Source organism: Aptenodytes patagonicus, chromosome 1 (assembly GCF_965638725.1).
Source record: "Aptenodytes patagonicus chromosome 1, bAptPat1.pri.cur, whole genome shotgun sequence".
Lineage (NCBI taxonomy): Eukaryota > Metazoa > Chordata > Aves > Sphenisciformes > Spheniscidae > Aptenodytes > Aptenodytes patagonicus.
Genome location: NC_134949.1, coordinates 27,354,765 through 27,376,751, shown reverse-complemented (window position 1 = coordinate 27,376,751; position 21,987 = coordinate 27,354,765). Strand labels below are relative to the sequence as shown.

The 21,987-nt window shown below is 43.2% G+C and overlaps 1 protein-coding gene across 7 annotated transcripts in view; it reads right to left on the bottom strand.

The window, feature by feature from the left end:
* Window positions 1-4,267: 4,267 nt before the first annotated feature.
* Window positions 4,268-21,987, bottom strand: part of ANKRD26 (ankyrin repeat domain containing 26) — a 66,492-nt gene continuing 48,772 nt past the window's right edge. For 5 of the 7 annotated variants that reach the window (XM_076330333.1, XM_076330342.1, XM_076330286.1 and 2 more), the window contains 8 exons: window positions 21,088-21,222; window positions 19,904-20,016; window positions 19,331-19,472; window positions 17,182-17,463; window positions 16,242-16,477; window positions 15,240-15,486; window positions 7,378-7,423; window positions 4,268-5,886 (listed from right to left, as the gene is read on the bottom strand). In XM_076330333.1, the coding sequence (XP_076186448.1) occupies window positions 5,738-5,886; window positions 7,378-7,423; window positions 15,240-15,486; window positions 16,242-16,477; window positions 17,182-17,463; window positions 19,331-19,472; window positions 19,904-20,016; window positions 21,088-21,222 (1,350 nt within the window). In that variant the 3' untranslated portion in view covers window positions 4,268-5,737. Of the gene's footprint in view, window positions 5,887-7,377; window positions 7,424-10,383; window positions 10,439-15,239; window positions 15,487-16,241; window positions 16,478-17,181; window positions 17,464-19,330; window positions 19,473-19,903; window positions 20,017-21,087; window positions 21,223-21,987 lie in introns of those variants that run through there. The other 2 variants (XM_076330314.1, XM_076330324.1) reach the window with 2 other exon arrangements.

The following is a 21,987-nucleotide window of genomic DNA, read 5'->3' as shown; positions in this document are numbered from 1 at the left end:
AAAGCGTCAGTAAAGAAGTTAGAGCTGCAGAAGTCAGCAATGAATTATAAGCAGATGCCCGAGTATCTCAGAAGTCAAGATTTGCTGGGTGGACACATCAGTGCTATGGCAGCACTACTCAAACAGCCTTTAATCAATCTTTCAAGCCACTACTCTGCCAATGAGTAACAATGAAAAACTAATGTTTTGTGGCCACAATTCAACACAACATTTTGAAGAGAGCAAAACCTGGACAATTTCTTACACTGTTTGCTCTTGAGAAAAAAGCAACTGGCATAATGAGGTTTTCTGAAACAGAATTGTATATTCTGTACAACTGATTTTAAAAACCTCGCAATCCTCTTACAGCTACTGACCTGAAAGGGTTTCTAACATACCTTAGCAAAGAAATTAAGAAACACACTTGCTTTTCTCTTTGGAATTTCCAAAAGCTGAACTCAACTGTTATGGTGCAAGCCAGAGAAAGCCTTACTAAAGTCAAGGTAAGCAACATGCACTGCTCCCTCTCTCTCCACTGAATTACTCCCATCATCGTAGAAGGCTACCAGATTGGCATGGCATGATTTCCCCCTTTGCAAACCCATGCTGACTCCTCCCTGTCACCTTCTTGTCCCTAACATCTTTGGAAATGGCTTCCAGGAGGATGTGCTCCATCACCTTCCCATGCAGCGAGATGAGAGTGCTGCAATGGATGGCTACAGACTCTTCAGAAGGGACAGGCAAGGAAGGAGAGGTGGTGGGGTGGCCCTGTATGTTAGGGAGTGTTTTGATTGTATAGAGCTCAACGATTGTGATGATGGTACAGTTGAGTGTCTATGGGTAAGGATGAGGGGGAAGGCCAACGAGGCAGATATCCTGCTGGGAGTCTGTTATAGACCACCCAACCAGGATGAAGGGGCGGATGAAGCGTTCTATAAGCGGCTGGCAGAAGTTTCTCAATCGCTAGCCCTTGTTCTCGTGGGGGACTTCAACTTCCCGGACGTCTGCTGGAAATACAACACGGCAGAGAGGAAGCAGTCTAGGAGGTTCCTGGAGTGTGTGGAAGACAACTTCCTGACACAGCTGGTAAGTGAGCCTACTAGGGGAGGTGCCTCGCTTGACCTGCTGTTTACAAACAGAGAAGGACTGGTGGGAGATGTGGTGGTCGGAGGCCGTCTTGGGCTTAGCGACCATGAAATGATAGAATTCTCCATTCTTGGTGAAGTAAGGAGGGGGGCCAGCAAAACCGCAACCATGGACTTCCGGAGGGCGGACTTTGGCCTGTTCAGGACGCTGGTTGAGAGAGTCCCGTGGGAGACGGTCCTGAAGGGCAAAGGGGTCCAGGAAGGCTGGACGATCTTCAAGAAGGAAGTCTTAAAGGCGCAGGAGCAGGCTGTCCCTGTACGCCGTAAGAAGAATGGGCGGGGAAGACGACCGGCCTGGCTGAACGGGGAGCTCTTGCTGGGACTCAGGAAAAAAAGGAGAGTTTACCGCTTGTGGAAGAAGGGGCAGGCGACTCAAGAAGAGTACAGGGATCTTGTTAGGTCGTGCAGAGAAGAAATGAGAAAGGCAAAAGCCCAGCTAGAACGCAATCTGGCCGCTGTTGTTAAAGACAACAAAAAAAGCTTTTGCAAATATATTAATGACAAGAAGAGAGCCAAGGAGAATCTCCATCCTTTATTGGATGCGGGGGGGGAACATTGTCACCGAGGATGAGGAAAAGGCTGAGGTACTCAATGCCTTCTTTGCCTCAGTCTTTAACAGGCAGACCAGTTATCCTCAGGGTACTTGGCCCCCCGAGCTGGAAGACGGGGACGGCGAGCAGGATGAACCCCCCGTAATCCAGGAGGAAGCAGTCAATGACCTGCTATGCCACCTGGACGCTCACAAGTCTATGGGGCCGGATGGGATCCACCCGAGGGTGCTGAGGGAGCTGGCGGAGGTGCTCGCCAAGCCGCTCTCCATCATTTATCAGCAGTCCTGGTTAACGGGGGAGGTCCCGGAAGACTGGAGGCTTGCCAATGTGACGCCCATCCACAAGAAGGGCCGGAAGGAGGATCCGGGGAACTACAGGCCTGTCAGCCTGACCTCGGTGCCGGGGAAGATTATGGAGCGGCTCATCTTGAGGGCGCTCACAAGGCATGAGTGGGACAACCAGGGGATCCGGCCTAGCCAGCATGGATTCATGAAAGGCAGGTCCTGCTTGACCAACCTGATCTCCTTCTATGACCAGGTGACCCGCCTAGTGGATGAGGGAAAGGCTGTGGATGTGGTCTACCTGGACTTCAGCAAGGCCTTTGACACTGTCTCCCACAGCATTCTCCTAGAGAAGCTGGCGGCTCACGGCTTAGACAGGTGTACTCTGCGCTGGGTCAAAAACTGGCTGGATGGCCGGGCCCAGAGAGTTGTGGTGAATGGAGTTACATCCAGTTGGCGGCCGGTCACGAGCGGTGTTCCCCAGGGCTCAGTTTTGGGGCCGGTCTTGTTTAATATCTTTATTGATGATCTGGATGAGGGGATTGAGTGCACCCTCAGTAAGTTTGCAGACGACACCAAGTTGGGCGGGAGTGTTGATCTGCTCGAGGGTAGGAAGGCTCTGCAGAGGGACCTGGACAGGCTGGATGGATGGGCCCAGGCCAACTGTATGAGGTTCAACAAGGACAAGTGCCGGGTCCTGCACTTCGGCCACAACAACCCCATGCAGTGCTACAGGCTTGGGGAAGAGTGGCTGGAAAGCTGCCCAGCAGAGAAGGCCCTGGGGGTGCTGGTCGACAGCCGGCTGAACATGAGCCGGCAGTGTGCCCAGGCGGCCAAGAAGGCCAATGGCATCCTGGCCTGTATCAGAAATAGTGTGGCCAGTAGGAGTAGGGAAGTGATCGTGCCCCTGTACTCGGCACTGGTGAGGCCGCACCTCGAATACTGTGTTCAGTTTTGGGCCCCTCACTACAAGAAGGACGTTGAGGTGCTGGAGCGTGTCCAGAGAAGGGCAACGAGGCTGGTGAGGGGTCTGGAGCACAAGTCTTATGAGGAGCGGCTGAGGGAACTGGGACTGTTCAGCCTGGAGAAAAGGAGGCTGAGGGGAGACCTCATCGCTCTCTACAACTACCTGAAAGGAGGTTGTAGCGAGGTGGGTGTTGGTCTTTTCTCCGAAGTAACAAGCGATAGGACGAGAGGAAATGGCCTCAAGTTGCGGCAGGGGAGGTTTAGATTGGATGTAAGGAAAAATTTCTTTACTGAAAGAGTGGTGAAACATTGGAAGAGGCTGCCCAGGGAAGTGGTTGAGTCCCCATCCCTGGAGGTATTTAAAAGACGTGTAGATGAGGCGCTTAGGGACATGGTTTAGTGGGCATGGTGGTGTTGGGTTGACGGTTGGACTCGATGATCTTAGAGGTCTTTTCCAACCTCAATGATTCTATGATTCTATGAGGTTGACTGGCCTGTAGTTCCCCAGCTCCTCTGCCTCGCCCTTCTTGAAGATGGGATGGATATTTCCTGTCTTCCAGGTCTCAGGAGCCTCCCCCCGAGTGCCATGGCCTCTCTGAGATCATCAAGAGTAGCCCCACAGTGACACTGGAGATGGGCTTTCAAGTGAAGGAATTGACTGGACTTCTCTTTACCCTCTCACCCCATTGTAACCACTATCAACTCCTGTTACGCCAGGTTTCCGCTCTGCTGCTCCACCAGCCAAGAACTTTCCCCTCTCACTGACAACCGGCAGCACAGAGCAGGTTAGGAACAAACCTGAAAACAGGTCATGTCTGAGTTTATCACAATGACAACAAACAGTAAAGGCCAAGACATTCTGCACCTGCTTTCTCTGTGGAGAGACGCTAGAAAGTACCAAAAGCTGAACTTCTCCTTACCGCTCTGGTGCAGGCTGGAGAAATTTCTTAACACCTTTTCCTGTTGCGGGCTACAAATTGGTCAGCTCCCCATGGGATGAAAACCTCTGGGATTTGCCAGCATTTCACGGCTACCAGAAGCTCAGCCACTACCTTCGCCCAGACCACAAGAAGGATTGTTCTAAAATACAGGAAGAGTCTGGGAACTGATTCTTAGCAATACCTCAACTCTAGCCCACGATCTTAACGCGATGGTGCTTCAAGTGTCCCCAGAGGAAAAGGACACAGCCGCATGCTGGCCTTTTGCCTGGCCTCCAGGACAAGGTGAAGATTCACCTGTGAACAGAGCTGAAGTGAGCAGAGGAGAGCTTTGGAGAGTTCTATGGGGAAGGGAAGAGGGTGGAAAGCAAAGTCGAGAAGGGGAACAATAAAACAAAGACATGTACTAGATTACAAAGTTTATTAAATATTAAGTTGGAACGGAATATCTAGAATTAAATACAGTGTATTATCTTCACAAAAATGTATTAATATAAAAAGGAACAGAGTGTCACAGCAGCATTCATTGCTTTCCTCACTGCCTGTTAACTCAAGTCCTTGAATTAGTGGGTAAAACCCCCAAATTTTTCCAGTCTTAATTCATCTCAGTACAACCATTCTTACTTTTCCAGAATTGGGACTATAATCTGTTCTATAATCTGATCGCTAGTGACTTTTGCAGACACAAAATGACAACTGCAGATCTTCAGTGACAACAAGCAACTCCCGGAAAGAAGTAAAACTGCTTGTTTTATTGACACAAATGTCCCACAACACTGGCCAACATCTGGGCTACAGACACCATATCATCCGCTGCTAGCAGCAACAAAAAGATTGGCTATCCTATCGCACAATTTTTGGAAAGTACTGAGGAGACTGAAGGTTTATATATTAACGTTCCTTTTTTCCCCCCTGTGAAGTGTTTCAGGTGCACCACACGTGTTGACATAGGAACTGCAAATGTCTAAAGCTGCAGCAATTTTTAATACAAAAATCAACATAAATACCATGAGAGGCAATGGGCACAAACTGAAACACAGAAGGTGCCGTCTGAACATCGCGAAACACTTCTTTACTGTGAGGGTGACTGAGCACTGGCACAGGTTGCCCGTGGAGGCTGTGGAGTCTCCATCCTTGGAGATATTCAAAAGCCAACACGGTCCTGGGCAACCGGCTCTAGGTGGTGCTCCTTGAGCGGGGGGGTTGGACCAGATGACCTCCAGAGGTCCCTTCCAACCTCAGCCATTCCGTGGTTCTGTGATACAAAACAAACATACCAAAAAGACCACATAACAACTGTCTTGGCACTACTAGACACTCACAGTATTTTTAAACCTAAGGTGCATAAAGTGACAGCAATGTAAAGTGCCCTATTCTCCAGCTTGAACACTGGTAAAACTTTCACTTTATCAGCAGAAATATTCACTGCATCAGGACTGAAGCAGCGGGCTCAAAGCACATCAAATAATGTCCTAAGCATTAAAATAAACACTGGAAACATTAAAAACACATCAGAGTGAAAGGATTAAACAGAACAAAGGGAATGCTTTTGTTAAAACACAGAACATGAGTGGAGCAAAATAAAGCATCTACCTTCATAAAAAACATTTTGACAGTTCTGCCAAGCTCAAGAATCAAGATTAGTCAATCTGCTAGTCAGAAAAAATAGATATGGTTCTTATTGTGAGTGCAAAATAAAATAACTATGCATCAATAAACCAACAGGTAAGTGCAATGTGCTTCACATCCATTTAATAGACTTAGAATTTATATTCAGACTGCAATAAACACATTTTCACATCTGAACCATAGAATGGGAAACCGTAGATGCACTATGTAAACAAAATGATTTCCAGAGCCTTTCCCTAGCATTTTGTTCAAATCAGGTAATTTTTGGTTAAAACATCACGGTACTCCTGTATTGCCCTGCAAAGGGGATCCTGGTCAACATGGAAATTTTTTGAAGAACCATCAGTGGATACCATGGGAGAAGCTCCAGCAGATCCAGTTTCAAGTTCAGCAGTGGCTAGAGAGAAAAGAGACAAAATTCCTGGTGTTACTTTTACAGTAGACAGAGCCAAATAAGTCACTGTAAAAACATTATGGGTAACTGGAGAGACTACAATCCAGAAAGAGATTTAAAAACTTCCAAGGGAACGTAACAATGAAAGGGCTAGGCACAAAGGAAGAAACATTTTTTCCACAGTTGCTTAGCAGTCAACAGTATTTCTAAAGCTAGTGAAAGAAATTCCAGAGGCTACATGCTGATCATCTTCAGGGAATCCACAAACAACTCCTGCTTACACCAGTGCTAAATTTAGCCCCCTGCAGAACTCTTCAGCCTCAAGTGTCTATTTTCCTTAAATTTTCAAACCAGTGATTTATTGGAACACTACTCCTAAAAAACAGCTTCTGCATTCGCTGTGACAAGCTTTAAAAGAATCTGCCTGTGAAAACGCGAACACCTTTGCACTGCAGTCAGGCCAGGACCAGCCTCCCAGCCTGGCACTTTCTCTGAGGGGAGTCTTTGTAACTTGCTCTGGCAAAACCCTCTTTACTCCATGAAAACGCACTGAATGAAAGCAAACCCACCTTTGCCATCTTTCTCCAGCCACCTTTTTCAGACAAGGTCCCCAAACCAAACACACTTTGTGACTCCTAGCAGATGTGCAGTTACATTCAAAATGCACATGGATGCAATGCAATGGCTTTGTGCCCATTCAGACACACAGAAAGAGCTATGAAGCAACAGCTGAACACTCTCTATATGATTAAAAGCATACAGGAACAAAAGGAAGTGCTCTCAGGGGCTATCTGCTTTGAAATAGTACCAGTCGCTGCAAAGCAGTGACTCTGGAGGAACACTTATCATGAAATAGGTGGAATTCCTCTTTGGACACCTGGCCTCGTATTATAGAGCATGTTTTATGCTATGTATTACAAGCAATCAACTCATCTTATGTTTGCCTAAACACTACTGAATGATCTTTTCCTAAAGAAAGGATGTATTTTGTCACTGATTATATTCTTCTTGCTTATTCAGAAAAAGACTGCATAAGCTACAAATACAAGCAACAAATAAGAGACATGGCAAAAATGAAGAACTAACAGCAGAGAATGTGTATGGTATGGTTTAGTGCTGAATGCAGTTGATGTACATGGAAGGAGAAGTGATGGCTGAAGTCTATAAAAATCTTATCTCAGGGCTTCTTTTATGTTTGATGTTTGTGCTTGAGAATTAACTGTAGTGAAAGGTGACTTCAGCTTAATCCATATGTATCTGTGGGGGGGAAATGGATTAGTTTTCTTTCCACTTTTTTTTCAGGCAACTGCATAACCTCCCATACAGTAATTTGGTAAGCAGGAAGTTTTCACATTCAAGTCTAAACTAGCAGAAAAAGCTAGCAGAAGAAAACCTGTGCTTAGCACAGGAACTTGAAAACTTTCAAGCCATTATTTTCAAGAGTTAGGAACAGTCATCTTCCTTAAAAACACTCCTAACATAATGACACATTACCCTGTTCAAGTTCTTTAGTGATTTTTTCATCCAGTTCCCGTCGTACCTAGAATTATACAGAAAACATACAGTTAATATTTTAACAGTTACATTTTTGTAATATTAAGCTTCTAAAACATTCTTAAAACCCACACATAACGTGATAAAAACTAAAAATATCATCCCAAATAGAGACATCTTGGTTTGGGGTTTGATTTTCAATGAAGAGAAACTCTTGGTCAGCCAGGCTGTAGCATTCTCTTTGCTGAGCAACATTAACTGTAGCACAAAACAATCTGTAACTCACCAGCTGGATTATAACTGGGCATTTAAAAAATATACAGGAAGAAAGCACAGTGGAGTTATTACAATGAAGGTATGGCTAAAGTCTATCGTCAAATACACAAGCAGAATGTCAGCTAAATGCTGAAATATGCACAAATGCCATCCATAGGGACAAATTCAGTTGAGGCTGGCTTCTGCAGCTTCGTAAGAGAAGAGGAGCAACAGCAGCTGCTGCAGGACTGACATAGTCCATTGTCTAGAAAAAAAGCATGCACCAATATTCTTCTTTTCTCCACCTTAAGATGGAAAATTGAAAGAGCTCCTATAGCTCATGCCAAGATTTTTCTTTATTGTTATTGCAAATACCATGACACACATATATAAAAATATAAACACACACAATTTTTTTCTCGCAAACTTTGTACTAAGAAAAGGTAGCAACAGCTACAGCTTCTACACAGCAAGTGCTGTGGGTTTTATTATGTAACCAAAATCAGCCTGGATCACTAGAAAGGAGCACTTACTCCTTTCTCCCCTAGAAGGTGGTTATGGCTACCAATTAAGTTATTCTCACTTATGATTCTGACTTCAAAGTCTTCATAAGAAGAAATCAGATCTCTTGAAGAGTCATAGTCCAAGCGCTATATGCTGTTGTTTACATTTGATGATACTTGTGACTCCTACATTTTTTCTATCAAGTCTTTGACACATAGAAGTGATTTTCAAAATGGATACCATACAGCTTCCAGGCCTATGACGGCCACGAAGATGCTGAAGGGCTTGGACCACATGAGCTATGTGGAGAGGCTCAGAAAGCTGTGACTGTTTCTTTACTGGAGTAGAGAAAGCTCAGGGGGACCTTACCTAGGCGTGTAAATACCTGGTGGGGGCAGTAAAGGAGACGGAGCCAGGCTCTTCTCAGTGGTGCCAAGTAAAAGAACAAGAGGAATGGGCACAGATCGAAATAGAGGAAATTTCATTTTAACATAAGGAATTTTTTTTTTTTTTTAATTGTAAGTGTGGTCAAACACTGGAAGAAGTTGCCCAGAAAAGGTTGTGGAGTGTCCATAACCCTGGCTGGGCATAACCCTGAGCAACCTGCTAGGGCTGACCCTGCAGGGCTGGGGTTGGACTAGATGATCTTCAGAGGCCCCTTCCACCCTTACCCATTTTTAGTACTGAATCCCTGAGGGAATAAGTATTTATTTTATGAAATGAGCAGGCTCACCTAGCAACATATCAACAAAGAGAACTGAAACACTGTACGATGTACTCAATAGGCCATAGAGAGCAAAAGCCTCAGTAAGGGAAGCACTCTGCAAACCCTCACAAGAGGAGCAGTAACAGGCAGTAACTGCAAGGGCCAAAGAAGTGGGGCCGTAAACCACCAAAGTGGAGGGAAGGGCCCTCTCTCCAGGATTACAGGGATAGCTGCGACCAAATTCACCAGCTCCTCCAGGGGAAGAACCACTCAGTGGTACTTCGTTGGAATAGTCTGTGCCTTCACAGCTAGAAGAGGAGAGCACGGAGCTGAAAGAACATGGGAAAAGGACCCCTCAAATCCCCAAACCTCTAATCATTTTCAAGCAGGTACAAGCAGCAGCAAAATCCTGGGGAGAAGGGACCCCCTAACACATGGAATGAGACATAGGTAACAGAAAAAAGCAGGAAAACTAATGCCTAGACCAAAAGACGACCCAAAACCAGGACGAATCCTGAACAAAGTAGTAGTAGTTGAGGTGTTAGAAGAAACCACTTTCCCTGGTTTCTGGAGCCTTCACAATGACCAGAAGGCCCACAGGACCCTCCACAACATGTGCGGATGAATCAAGAGAAGAAAAAGATCTTGTTCTCCTCTTATTCATTCCATTAACATCTTTGTGATTCTCATCCACGCCTGAGGAAAGAGGAATAGGTGGAAATAAAACTGACACACCGGTTTCTGAAGAGGGAATGAAGAGCCAGGCAATATACACACTTTAGGACTAACTTGCCTCCACTGTTCTCCTTCCCCCCAGCCCCCTGGAAAAGGCATCACAGCTGACTATCCCAAACCTCCTGAGCAGTAAGGATGACAATTTCAGGTTCCAGAAAAGCTTCTGCCAGACTACAGTCACAGAACTGAAAAGCAGAACAGTGATTGCTATCTCTTCTGCACTAAGTTCTACGCTGAGGTACTTCTCATCTCACTGCGCATCCCTTCAGGCAGTAACATACTGGGTTCCCTTGCAGCAGTCACCTTCTCAATAATTCTTTTTCAGAAAGCGGTATTGACTTACTACTTACCTACATGGGTTGCTTGAGCACAGAGTAAGTTCGATCCTGTAAGACTCCATGAGCTGATACTCAGAGTCTAGGAACTCAACTTCAGAACAGTATTGGTACTCCAGACACAACCGCTGTCAATACCAAGAACTTTTTGCACATCGGAACTGGCAAGGAAGGTAAACCAGTCTAATCCTATAGTTTAAAGAAGTTCCATTGTAACAGATGAAATCCATACACCATCGTCTTACAGATGGTTAATTACCACAGCAGCCATAACATTTCAAATACATAAAGCATGAAAGTACTCTGCAGCAGTCATTCTTTCACTTGGACAAACTAACAAGTTCAAAGTCTTTGCATTATTAGAAAAATGTGAATGCATCAGTAAGTTTTAATCAAAACCTAACAGCATAAACAGACAAAACATTTCCAGTATAAAATACCACCCAACATTAAACAATACTGGCTACAAACCTTGTCATGTATCTGGCTGCAGAGAAGAGAGAAGAACAGATTTTTGATTAAGGAGCTGAAGAAGAAAGAAAAACGGCCTTAAGTTCAAAGGTCTTCAGTGAGAAATAAGAACATGGCCTACATGTAAATGAAGCAAGTAAAAAAAAGCTAATAATACAAAGACTGCCACAATACATGAGTGCAGACGGAAAACGAAATCAGAAAAGGAACAGAAATTGAGAGAGAGAGTAGGAAGCAGACATTCCCTTTCTCCCGTTATGTAGGAAAACTGGTTTCATAAATCCACTAATTCACACTGGTTGCAGCTAGCAGAGTTCACTATTATTTTCTGTGTCAAGACACCCACATTCATTTTCACCAGCCTTTTGCACAGCTGTTAGGATTTAAGCTTGACATTTGTTAAACCTAACAGGATTCCAGTCCCAAAACCTCCTTGCAGCAGACATTCCTTGCCTTAGTCTATGGACTAAGGCAGAGGTTCCCAAATTATGGTACACAGACCACTAGCAGTACCTCGTATTTGTGTTTCATCTGCTTGATTCAATTTAGTTCTGGATGGTGACATGCCAATTCATGAGCAGTTTGGGAGTCAGTAGGCCAGATCATAAAAAGACAAAAAGACCCCGTCAAAGATCTCTTCACTCCTGTAAAGGACAGGCAATACACACGCACATCCTTCTTAAGACACAAGTCCTACTAGGAAACAAATTTCAGCCAACCTTCTTCCAGAAGATAATGAACTGCTAGTCGCTACAGTCACTGTAATTACATGCACAGAATTTTTCAAGTACTTGTAATTTATTCTTCATTACTGGAGCTCTAATAAAAATAAAAACAACCAAAAAAGCCAAAGGCATTTGCATGTGATTGGCATTTTACTGGTTCATTACTTGTGTCAATATGAACTTTTTTATATTTTTCAAGATACTTTTGCACTTCCATTTCAAGGTTACTAATTTCTGTAGGATATATATTTGATAAGGGGAAAGGGGCTATACTGTAATGGAACACATTTCTTTTTGTTTTTTAAAGAATAAAATGCTCATTTTTTGCTAGGCTTGCAACATGACCATCTTCAAAATGTAAGGCTATATGCATAATCACTGACATTTGCCTCTCATATTAAGTAGTGGTTTAGGAAAACTGAAATCTTTCAAGCCTTCAAACTCCAAATTTCTTAGTTACGTCTAAAAGAAGTAACTGTGTCCACTTGCCAGAGGAGCACTTCTTCCTCTTGTTTGCAATCTGTACCATTTACCAATGTTTTTTCCAACAGTTGCATGGACAAAGAATTAATACCAGCATTTTGAATAATAGCAGTGTGAAGTATTTTCACCTCCTTACCCCTGAAGCTATTTAAAAGCTTTGCCCAAACCAAATTTACATAAACATCCTCCTCTTAAGAATGGCATGTCCTCTACTTCAAATAGCCTTTCTCACCTTGAGGAAGCGAGAAACACCAAATCTGCACAGAGAGCTTTGACTAAAAAAAGAAGTGCAAGACGACTACCTGAGGCACACGGCAATTTAAGCTCCTTAACTCCCTGTCATTATGAGCTTTAGTGGGAGGAGCACTTGTAATCTCCAGCCAAGAAGGTACTGCTCAGCTTGAATTTAAAAGGCAAGACAAATTCTGTAGAAGGGAACCAGGTTACTGGAAAAAATCTAAAGCATAATTGAAGCAAACAGTGAAGTGAAGAAAAGGCTTAGAGTCAGACTAACTCTTCTGTCTTTAAATAATGTGGTGAACAGGCAGAGTACTAAGCAGCACAACTGGCAAAGTACTTCAAAATAGACTAAAACTGTAATCTCTGAATTCTTTCCTCATGCTCCAACTTGTCTACTGAATGACACAGGACTCCCGCAGAAATGACAGCACAGACTGCGCATCTGGTAATTTTGCATTTGGAAACTGATCGAGATTCACCACCTATTACTGTATGCAGAGGGATACATGCAGTTTTTCCCTTTTGTTACTTCCTGACTTAAAGCCTTATTTTCCAATTCAATCCTCTGTTTTTAGGCGCACATGTCAGGAATCCTGTACTTTCCATTCCTCAGAGATATGGTATGGCTTCAAACACTGTTAATGACATACTGCACCCAGTTGAGGAAACCTAAGCCAGCAGTTGTAAGTGAAATACCCACTTAGATGCATGTCCTCTAGCAAGTACTGCACCTCTGAGAACCCTGTTCCTTTTTTCTGAAGGACTGTGAAAGAGAAGACCAGGTCTTAAGACTTTCCTGAATACATTGAACATTGAGTGACTTGAGGCTACCGACAGTGCCATTACATTAGTCTCAGTTGTTCCCTAACTGGTGATTACAGGAAGAAATATTATGAAAGGGTATGCAGCTGGATTTAGTAACAGCGAGGATAAATTAACACCAGCAATTCTGAGTCCCAGAGACCAGCATTCTGCTTTGACTGGGGGAAAACAGGCATGATGAGATTTCCAGCTTTTTCTTAAGAGAACCTGGCAGAAATGGTAAGAAATGGGTAAGTTCTCTGAGGCTTTAGCAATAGTTTTACTCACCTTCATTCAGGGAAGAAAACTTTAGAATTTAATACTATATTAGAATTAAAAGCTAATCCCGAGAAGACAAACTGTGTATAGTAAGAGCCAATTATCCTCAGCAACTCTGTTGACGACAAAGTAGAAGTCTCTGTAGGTTGCAAACAAGATCAGCGAGAACTTTGGGGGACTAAGTCCTACTAACAAAACTGCACTAGGAGGGCACTAGGAAGGAGAAATTTATGTATATAAGAAAGCCCCTGAGCTAACAAACAGAAAACCCCACCTGACATCAGTAACTGGAGACTGGAGAAGCATCATACATAATTGTTCAACTTCCTTGAGAGTCTGCTCAAGGCTGATGGGGTTTTTTATGATTCTCTTTTTTAAACCTTCAAAGTGAAGCCTCAAAAAACAGTACCAAAACCTAAAAGCGTTCTCCAGCATGGCAATCCATCACAAAATGCGAGACACACATGCTCTGAAAAGAAACTTTATGGTTGCTGTTGAAGTCAGGACACTGAGTGAGAACAGTAACACCATTCTCAGATCTAACGCACACTTTTCTTGGAATCAGCTCAAATGTTTTTCACAAGCAGATTTTCACAAAGCGTTGAAGCAGCCTATGTAACTATTTGAAATATATATCTGCATATATTAGCAACTGGATAAAACCAACCAGCTATGAAATAGCCTTTTAAAATATTTAATTTCTGTAATATACTTAAGGGAAGCTAGTAAACCAGTAAAGGTATCTCTCTTGATATTGACAAAACTTTGAGATGCCCAGAGTTCCAATTTCTTCTGGAAAATTAAAGTGGAAAGGACTACCTGAAGAATATTGCTGTAATTCAGTTAAGAAGCACCGAATACTCCCACTTTCTTTCCCTTCACTGTCTTTTTTTCCTTTCTTCCTCTTCTTAAAAAAAAAAAAAAAGGCACAACTGTTAACCCTTTTCTTTTAAACTAGGGCAGCTTTTTTCCTAGAAGTGGGATGGTTTCCTCCTTTGCCTTTTTCTTCTTTTAACATCTTGCTCCCACCTTTCTGTCCTTTCTTTTCCTCACTTGTTCCCTGCTCCCTACCCCTCTTGTTCCCTTGTCCTGGCCTTCTCCTTATTTCACTTTTGCAGTGGGTCCCTGAATTTTGCCTCCTTTCCACTGCTTGCATGCAGAACGACCCTGCAGATGGTACAGTACTGCCTCCTGAGTTCTTTCTGTAATGTATGTCCACCCCTCTGACCTGAAAAACACGTTCATACTGATACAGAAAAGTTCATCTCTGTAACTGCCACTGCTACGCATTACCTACACTGCTTTGTCCATTTTTTATTTATTTTTTTTTTAAACCAGGTGCAGTATATAGACACATTGTTTAAATGGGTTCTTTCCAGTGTGGGTGGGACCACTGAACTGAGATGGACTTAAAAATGAACGAATACTTCTCACATTCATTCAACAACAGAATATGTGAGGGATAGAACACTGACTGAATAGAGAAGCTTGTCCATGCCTCAATCCTATGCTAGGTGGGAAAGTGATTACAACTATTGACATCTGGTTTCCAAATCTCATGATATAACGTTCACCATTCTGTGAGGGATGTACTATCACACTGACTGCTAATTACAGGGCATACTTTGACCAGAGGTATTGCAGAGGTTGCAGCATTGCTGCAAAATTAGAAAGCTGTGAAGACTTCCGGAGGGGTAGTTAACTTTACCTTTTCATGTAATAACACATACCAGGAACTACAAAAACAAATGCCTTCTACACATAGTATACATCCCACACTGAAGTATAGAGTGACAAGTTACGTGATCCCATTCATATCATCCTATTTTTGAAGCATCCCTTTGTGGTATTCATGTACTAAAACAAGTTCCAGCAAAGAAACTGCTAGAATGAAGATCAGTGAAGAAGGAAAAGGTGTGTCAAACAAAGATGTCTGATGGGATTTTGCACTCAAAGTTAGCCATTTTAAATAGGTCATACATACTACACGTTAAAATTTAATGAAGAGCTTAGCTGGGAACTTCCTGTGCCACAGTATTCTTTATCACAGTTTCTCTTGTAAAAGAATGTAGTTACACAGTTCATTATTTAGATATCAGCGGTTTTTGGTCTTTGAGCACTCTTGGAAATTTGTACAACCCTGATGACCAAAAGTCTTCACCCCTACCACATATAGTTGTGTACTGTTTTGATGATTAGCAGTTGTTTTGGCCTATTAGACCATATGGTTTGGAACTATAAATAGATTCTAACTTTAGGCTAAAAAGCATAACCTTGCTTACGGATACTCTTTAGCAGTAGCTGAGAACAGTATTTCAAAATGCTTACCTTAGCCACATACGCTTCAACTCTGTTTCTTGATGATAATGCGTTCCCCGTTGGGCTTAGGAAGCTTCCTCCCAGACTTAGACTTCTGTTCAGTGCCAAATTGTTGCCAAGATGTCCCAGTTCAGTTGAATACAGAACTGGACTTGCAGCCAGACCCCCACTGACAATGCTGCTTGCGATTAAAGATTTGCTTCTATGGCGCTCCTGAAGGAGCTTAGCGTTGGCTTCTGCTAGTCTCTCATTAGCTCTGAAACATTCAGAAGCATACAAAGAATTATCTTTGGTAGTAACACTTCTGTAAAGTTACCCTCCAGGTCTTTGACTATTATTCGACTTCTGAAAGGGGAAGGGATTAAGAGCATCTAAAACCAGAACATAATTTGATCTGAGGTTTTTTGGAGAACCTACTTCTTAGAAGTCACACTACCTGCAAGGAGCAGCAAGAGTTACCAACACTTTGGACTTCTCAGCATTAGGGCTTCAAAGCAATCTGTGAATGCCGTGTGTTTACATAGCTTCTTCTGAAAGGTACGTCACCTGCATAAGAACTCTGGGCTACCCTCCCTTTCGCAAGGAAAGCTCAAACCTCAGGCACACTGCTGAAGTGGAAGCCAAAAAAGATATATTTTTTTTTGCTTCACAGAATCAAATTCTGTTCTCTGAGGGGCCTATCCTTATTCAAGCAGTAAAGGACATGAAATTTATCTTTTCTGCCATACACAGAATAAGAGGAGGAGATTATTAGAGATTGGCAAAAAGGCTTCCTGTTAAAACACAATCAAGTTAAAAAATATGCTATTAATGTGGTGTTACTGCTGGAATACTAAAGAGAAATGAAGGCAGTTCTAATGAAGGGGAAGGGTCTATGGTACTTTCCTCACAAATATGCCATCTTATGTTTACATACATAATGCTGACCAGATGTAGAAGAGGGATTTTAGGAGGAAAACGCATGAGGAAAAAGTAGTATCTTACTACCGCTCCAAAAAAGTATGGACTTACCTTTCCAGTTTATTTGCTAGGCATCTTCTAATTTTTACTTCCTCCAGATACAGCTCTTTGTACCTTTCCACTTCTGCCTGCGTGGATTCTTTTTGAAAAATACTGTCTTGTTGGGTATTTTTTATCCTGTCCAATTCACATTCGAGATCTCTAATTCTGTGTTTTAGCTGGTTTCTCAGTGAAGCATGATGACTGGCTCTGATTTGTTCTAATCTGTCCTGGGAGGCTGCCTGCGTCTGAAGCAGACAATGCACTTTCAACCACCGCAAAGAAAAAACAGAACTCTCCCCGCCAGTCAATTGCACGTACCCAATTTCAAGGGCCCAGCTTTACTCAGTGAGGAAGATGTGCCTCCTCACTACCATGAGCAATCAAGGCAGAACCCTGGAACTACCACGTTAAATAATTCTTTTCATTCAGAAAGAACCCCCTCTTAGTACTATTATTCATCAAAGCTACTAACAAAAGAACGCTATCTCTGTAGGACAGGGCATATAGAAACGGATTCCTCAAAGAAATTATGAGGATCCCTCACCTCCACGCCCCCATCCCCAACTTCAGCGACTTCTTTTCTGAGCACTTTCCCCTGTACAATGACAAAGCAGGACTTGTACGTCTGGCCATGACAACTGTAAGTTGCAATACCCGTTCAAGGATGAGCAGCAAGAACAAGACCAGTGGACAGCGATACCCCCACCAAGAACTGCAAAATGGAAATCTACCTTGGGCAAGCTTTCAATTCAGGGACCTGCAGGCACATTACACACACATGAAAGCACTCTTGCCCAACCATATTCCCTTCTCCCACTGCCCTTCAGGAAAGACAGAAATACAGCACTAACACACAGAATCAGGCACCAAAAATAAAATACTAAAAAAATGATGGCCACAACAAAAGTATATAATAGAGACTACAGACACAAGTGAGAAATTCACTTACCTGCAAAAATAGGTTGACTTCTTGTAGTTTTTGTCTTATTTCTTGTCCGGCTCGTTCTTCCATCTCTCTTTTATATTGTTCTATTTGGCTGTGATCCACCATGCTAGTCTCCAAACGATGTTTGAGGTTAGCCACCTCTTCTTTCAGCTGGCATTTGCTCTTCTCCAGTTTTTCATGGTTCCCACGCATGGTAGACAACTCTTCTCGCAAATCCTGATTTTGTGCTTCTAGCTGCATGCATTTTTTAGACTCTATCTCCAGCTGTTGGGAAAGTTCACTAACCTGTAGACAGAAAAAAAAAAACCAACAGAGGAACTCAGAGGGATCTAAAATTAGTCAATTCTGTAAAAATCCATGAAGGAGTTGGCCATCGAGAGTGTATTTGTCATCTGCTGGCTCAGTTTTAAAACCAAAGTGAAACCAGGCTCTTGTTTTAAAACAAGAACAGCTTTCACATCGTTTCTGGTAGGATCCCTCAGGTTCCCATCCTTTCTCAGTTCTTCTGCAGTAGGTCACAGACCAAGAGGTACCAAACTAGCAGCATTTCACCCATAGGGCTAGGTTGAAAAGCACCAGGGCTATTCTTCCATGAGATGCTCATATGCTCATGGGAAATCAAACACATCCATACCTAGCCACCTTCTGGTTTCATCAGAAACAACATGTATCATGCTTTCGAGGAATTTTTACATGCTGTCAACACAGTCGAAGCTTCGTTACAGAACTGACAAGACAAGAAACAGATACACTTTTCCATTACAGTGAAAGATTTGTAAATAGCGGTTCAGAATATGGCTTTTACAGCAGTGGTGGAGGAAGACGTATTCTCCCTAGGTCAAAGCTGCAGTTTATTTTCAAAAATTTGCAGGAAATATCAGACTTTCAATAGGTCCTAATGGTTAACTACAGCTCTGTCCTCCTCTTCCCCCCGCCAAAAACATACCTTTTCTATACCTATTGAGCATAAAACATTATGTCCTGTCTTTTTATTAAAAGAAAATTGGAGGAAACTAGCATAGTAAACACTTGAAAGAGTCTCTAACAGAAAGTAGAAAATTTAGACTTATTTAAAACCACCTAAATGTAAAGCCCTTTCCTGTCTTTCAAAATAACTCTTCCAACAGAAACACAAAAATGCTACTAACTTTTGGACTGAAAATGAGCCACTGCAAAGGCAGTTGACTCATTCCACAATACCGTCTAAACATGAATGTAGCTCTGAAACATGGCTGCTTTAGCAACAAATCTGAGTAATGAGCAGAGAAGTAGATAAAAGGTTACATGCTACTGAACAGCCAGAGCAACCTCAAAAGCACTTCTGGGAATTCCACTTCTGGGTCCCCATGACAAGGGAAAGATGGGCTGAGACAGCTACTGGTGAGCAATAAGTTACAGAACTTTTTCTGCATCACCTTACCGCATCATGCCCTGGGAAGCAACGACACTGTCTAGAAAAGCAAAACCTGAACTGCTTCCTGCTCAACTCGTGCCTGAGACTGGGCTCAGGGCATGATCTTGGGCAAAGCCAACTTCATACAGTTGTTCGAGTTATGGCAGTGTTATTCCCCAATCTTCCTGAGAAGAATTCATCTGTGAGACGTAGAAGACTGCCACAGCCTCAAGCTGCAGCCAGGCCTGTGCCGGGCCTCACTGCTCTCAGCCCTGACCCTCACCCGTGGACGTGACGTCCTGGTTGGACTGCAGACCTGCCCATCCCTATGGACTGGCCTGGCGATCTGCACTCTTGGCTGACCCTGCTTACTGTCACCGGACCTGTTCTGTTCTTCCTGGTGAGGGCCTGTGGGACTGTTCCCTGGCCTGCGAGGTCACGGACCCTGCCAGCCTTGCTGTGACTCTCAGCTCGCCCTTCCTCTACAGGACAGCTTACCCTTGATGTGGCCTTGCAGATACTGCTTTGCACATAACATTTTCACCTTTACCCATAATGATAACTACATCAGTATTAGTTATACTCATCTACTACTGTAATAGTAGAAGGAGCATCAAGAAAAGTCAATCAATTCCAAGATACAGCCAAGAAAAAAAAAAAAAAATCAACAACATGAAAAGAAGTATAGGGAAAGAATAACACAGGTTTGAAAAGAAAAAACACCACCACCAAAAAAACCCCAAACAAACCAGAGCTCACCTTTGTTCTTAATCTACCACCTTCATTGACCATTTCAGAATACCTGTTCTTCATTTCTCCCTGCAAATTAAGCTGGGACTCTCTCACTCTCTCCTCATACACCCTTAGTTTCTTCATAGTTCTGTTCAGAAGCCTCTTCAACCTAGACAGCAAATTAGTCAAGAAAACAATGAAGCAAAGGAACAACTGGCCTTTCTTACATACTCTCACATAAAGAGCACAGACATGGCTTGCTTCATCTTTAATGTGCTTGACACATGAGGAATTACTGAGAAGAAACAGCATTCCCATGCCACAAGTCACTTGGAGCATCCAAATTTCACCTGAAAAGAGGAATACGAGACTTCCCTCCCTCCCTCCCTCCCTCCCTCCCAGGAAAACCACAGGGCAACCTGCATTTGCAGTTCTTTCAGCAACTATTGAAAACTATAGGCACGTGTATAGAAGCGCCTTGCAAGAACACGGGGCTTGAATTTGCTCACAAACAGTTACGTACACCTATTTTTACGTTAAAGTTCAATAAAGCTTGACTTCTACTCAGGGATATCTCTTCACCATACTAAAAAGCCATACCTCTTACAGTCTTTCTGCAGTTCGATGTTTCTTTTCATTTCTTGGTCCAGACGCAGTTCGACTGGGCGTTTCAACTCTACCAGCTTCTTCACTTTCTTTCTTTCACTCTCACACTTTCAAAACAGAAAAGATACATGACACACAGAGCATAGCAACAGTATCTACATGTAGTATGTGCATCTAGCGTTCTCCACAGAGAAGCTGCAGTACACCTTTATCTGTTAGCCAAGTTCCTCAGAACGCCAAGGGACAGAATTCCTCAGAACATTTAATCACTTCAGGTTTCACATCAAACAGGCTAATACCTAACAACAGAAACAGACGCCCCCACTGAAGCAAAGGCCACCCTCCTACTGCTTCAAGGCAAAAAGGTGGAAAAGATGCTGGAGAACACTTTCAGCAGTTCCACTGCTCATACCAGGGATTACATAGGTTTGCACATCACAGGAGAGCATAGGCCAATCTAAAGCTTTCACGGGATCTTCAACGACCAGCAGGCAGGGGCCTACGGAGGAATTTGATCTTTTGGAATTCTTCAATGTTTTATTCCCCTCTACCATTACCTCGATCTCTTCTTTGTGGGTATTTACTTATTCACATATTGTTCTTCCTCTTGGTGTTTTCTCAGCCAAACCAGAGGAGAGCTGGCAGCTGTTTTGACTTTGTACTTCCATTTTTCCTTTACTGAAAAGGAGAAAAGGGAGACTTCCCCTTGGAAACTGGCAGCCATTTCTTGTTTCTCAAGTACTAGTTCATTTGGCCAGAACTCCTTCAGTACGTTTTTCTGCAAGGCTTTTAAGCTCCCACTAGCCTGAAAACATGCAGCAGCTCCTCCATACATTGCACTGGAAACATGAAGCATTTCAACCCTGCCCAGAAACCACAGGGTCAGAAAATGACCAGAATGAATCCAAGAAAAGAACTGGGGAACTGCAGCCTTGCTCCATGTGCTCAACTGATAGCAAACCACACTGGGAACTCTTCCCAATGGAACCACTCCAGAATTTACACAAAGATACCCAGCTAGCTTTTATTCACTTCCTGGATGATCCCCAAATCACAAGATAATCAGCGCCTGAATGGCAGGGATAACAGAAAAAGGCGAGCATGTAAGAACTCAACAAAAAGGCGAACACAGTTCTCCTGGGTATTGGCTAGGTGTCTTGAGAATTTTCTGGGCTCACCTGTTCCAAGAGTTCAGCCTTTTCCCTGTCAAGCTGAGCAACACGCTCTTCAAGGTGGGATCTTGACTTCAATTGCTCTTCCCACATGCTGTGCGAGTCCTTTGATGTCAGAGCCAGCACATTCTGCTTTTGCATCTGTGAAAGCAATGGTGGCAAAAGAAAAAAACTAAGGTGACTGGGAAGACAACCCTGCAATAGAAAGCAGTAACTCAAATGGAAACAGGCCTAAGCTCTCCTCTCCCCATCTAAGACCTACGGTTAAGGTTAATGCCAAGTGTAAAACACACGCCAGGAAACATAACCAAGAGCAGCAATTGAAGCTCGTGGAAAGAATGAACGCTCTAGAAGTGACAAGATGAGGTTACAACGTTGGGGGATGAGATGACACACACACACACAAAATCACGCTACAACTTTCCTCCAAAGGCCCTCTGGAGTTCATGATGATACATACTTTATAATATAATAATTCCTCTAGTGCCCACCACAGAAAATACCCTACTCCCACTGCTTCTGTAAAAACTGTACATCTGAGAGCAAGAAAACGTTTTCTAATCAGCAATGCTATTTATGCTTCTACCCAAAGGGACCAAGATTTGCCTAACAGATGCGTTTGAGTGGAACAGAACTTGCTGATTCAGTTCAAGTATAAAGAATGCAAGTTGAGTAGATGCTTTTAGTGGCATTCTGTAAGGAGAAGAAAAAAAAAAAAGTCACGGAAACCTTAGCACAAAGGGTTAGATAAAAAGTCCTCAGGGTGTACAACTTTCTCAAGTGTCCTTACAGAGCAGGTGAAATGCTGGGTCTTACGATGGAAGCTAACATGGTCTCAAGGGCAAGCTCTGACAAAGCTGCAAAGGTAACACGGATCTCCCAAGCCCAGTCTCCTCTCTCAGCTTT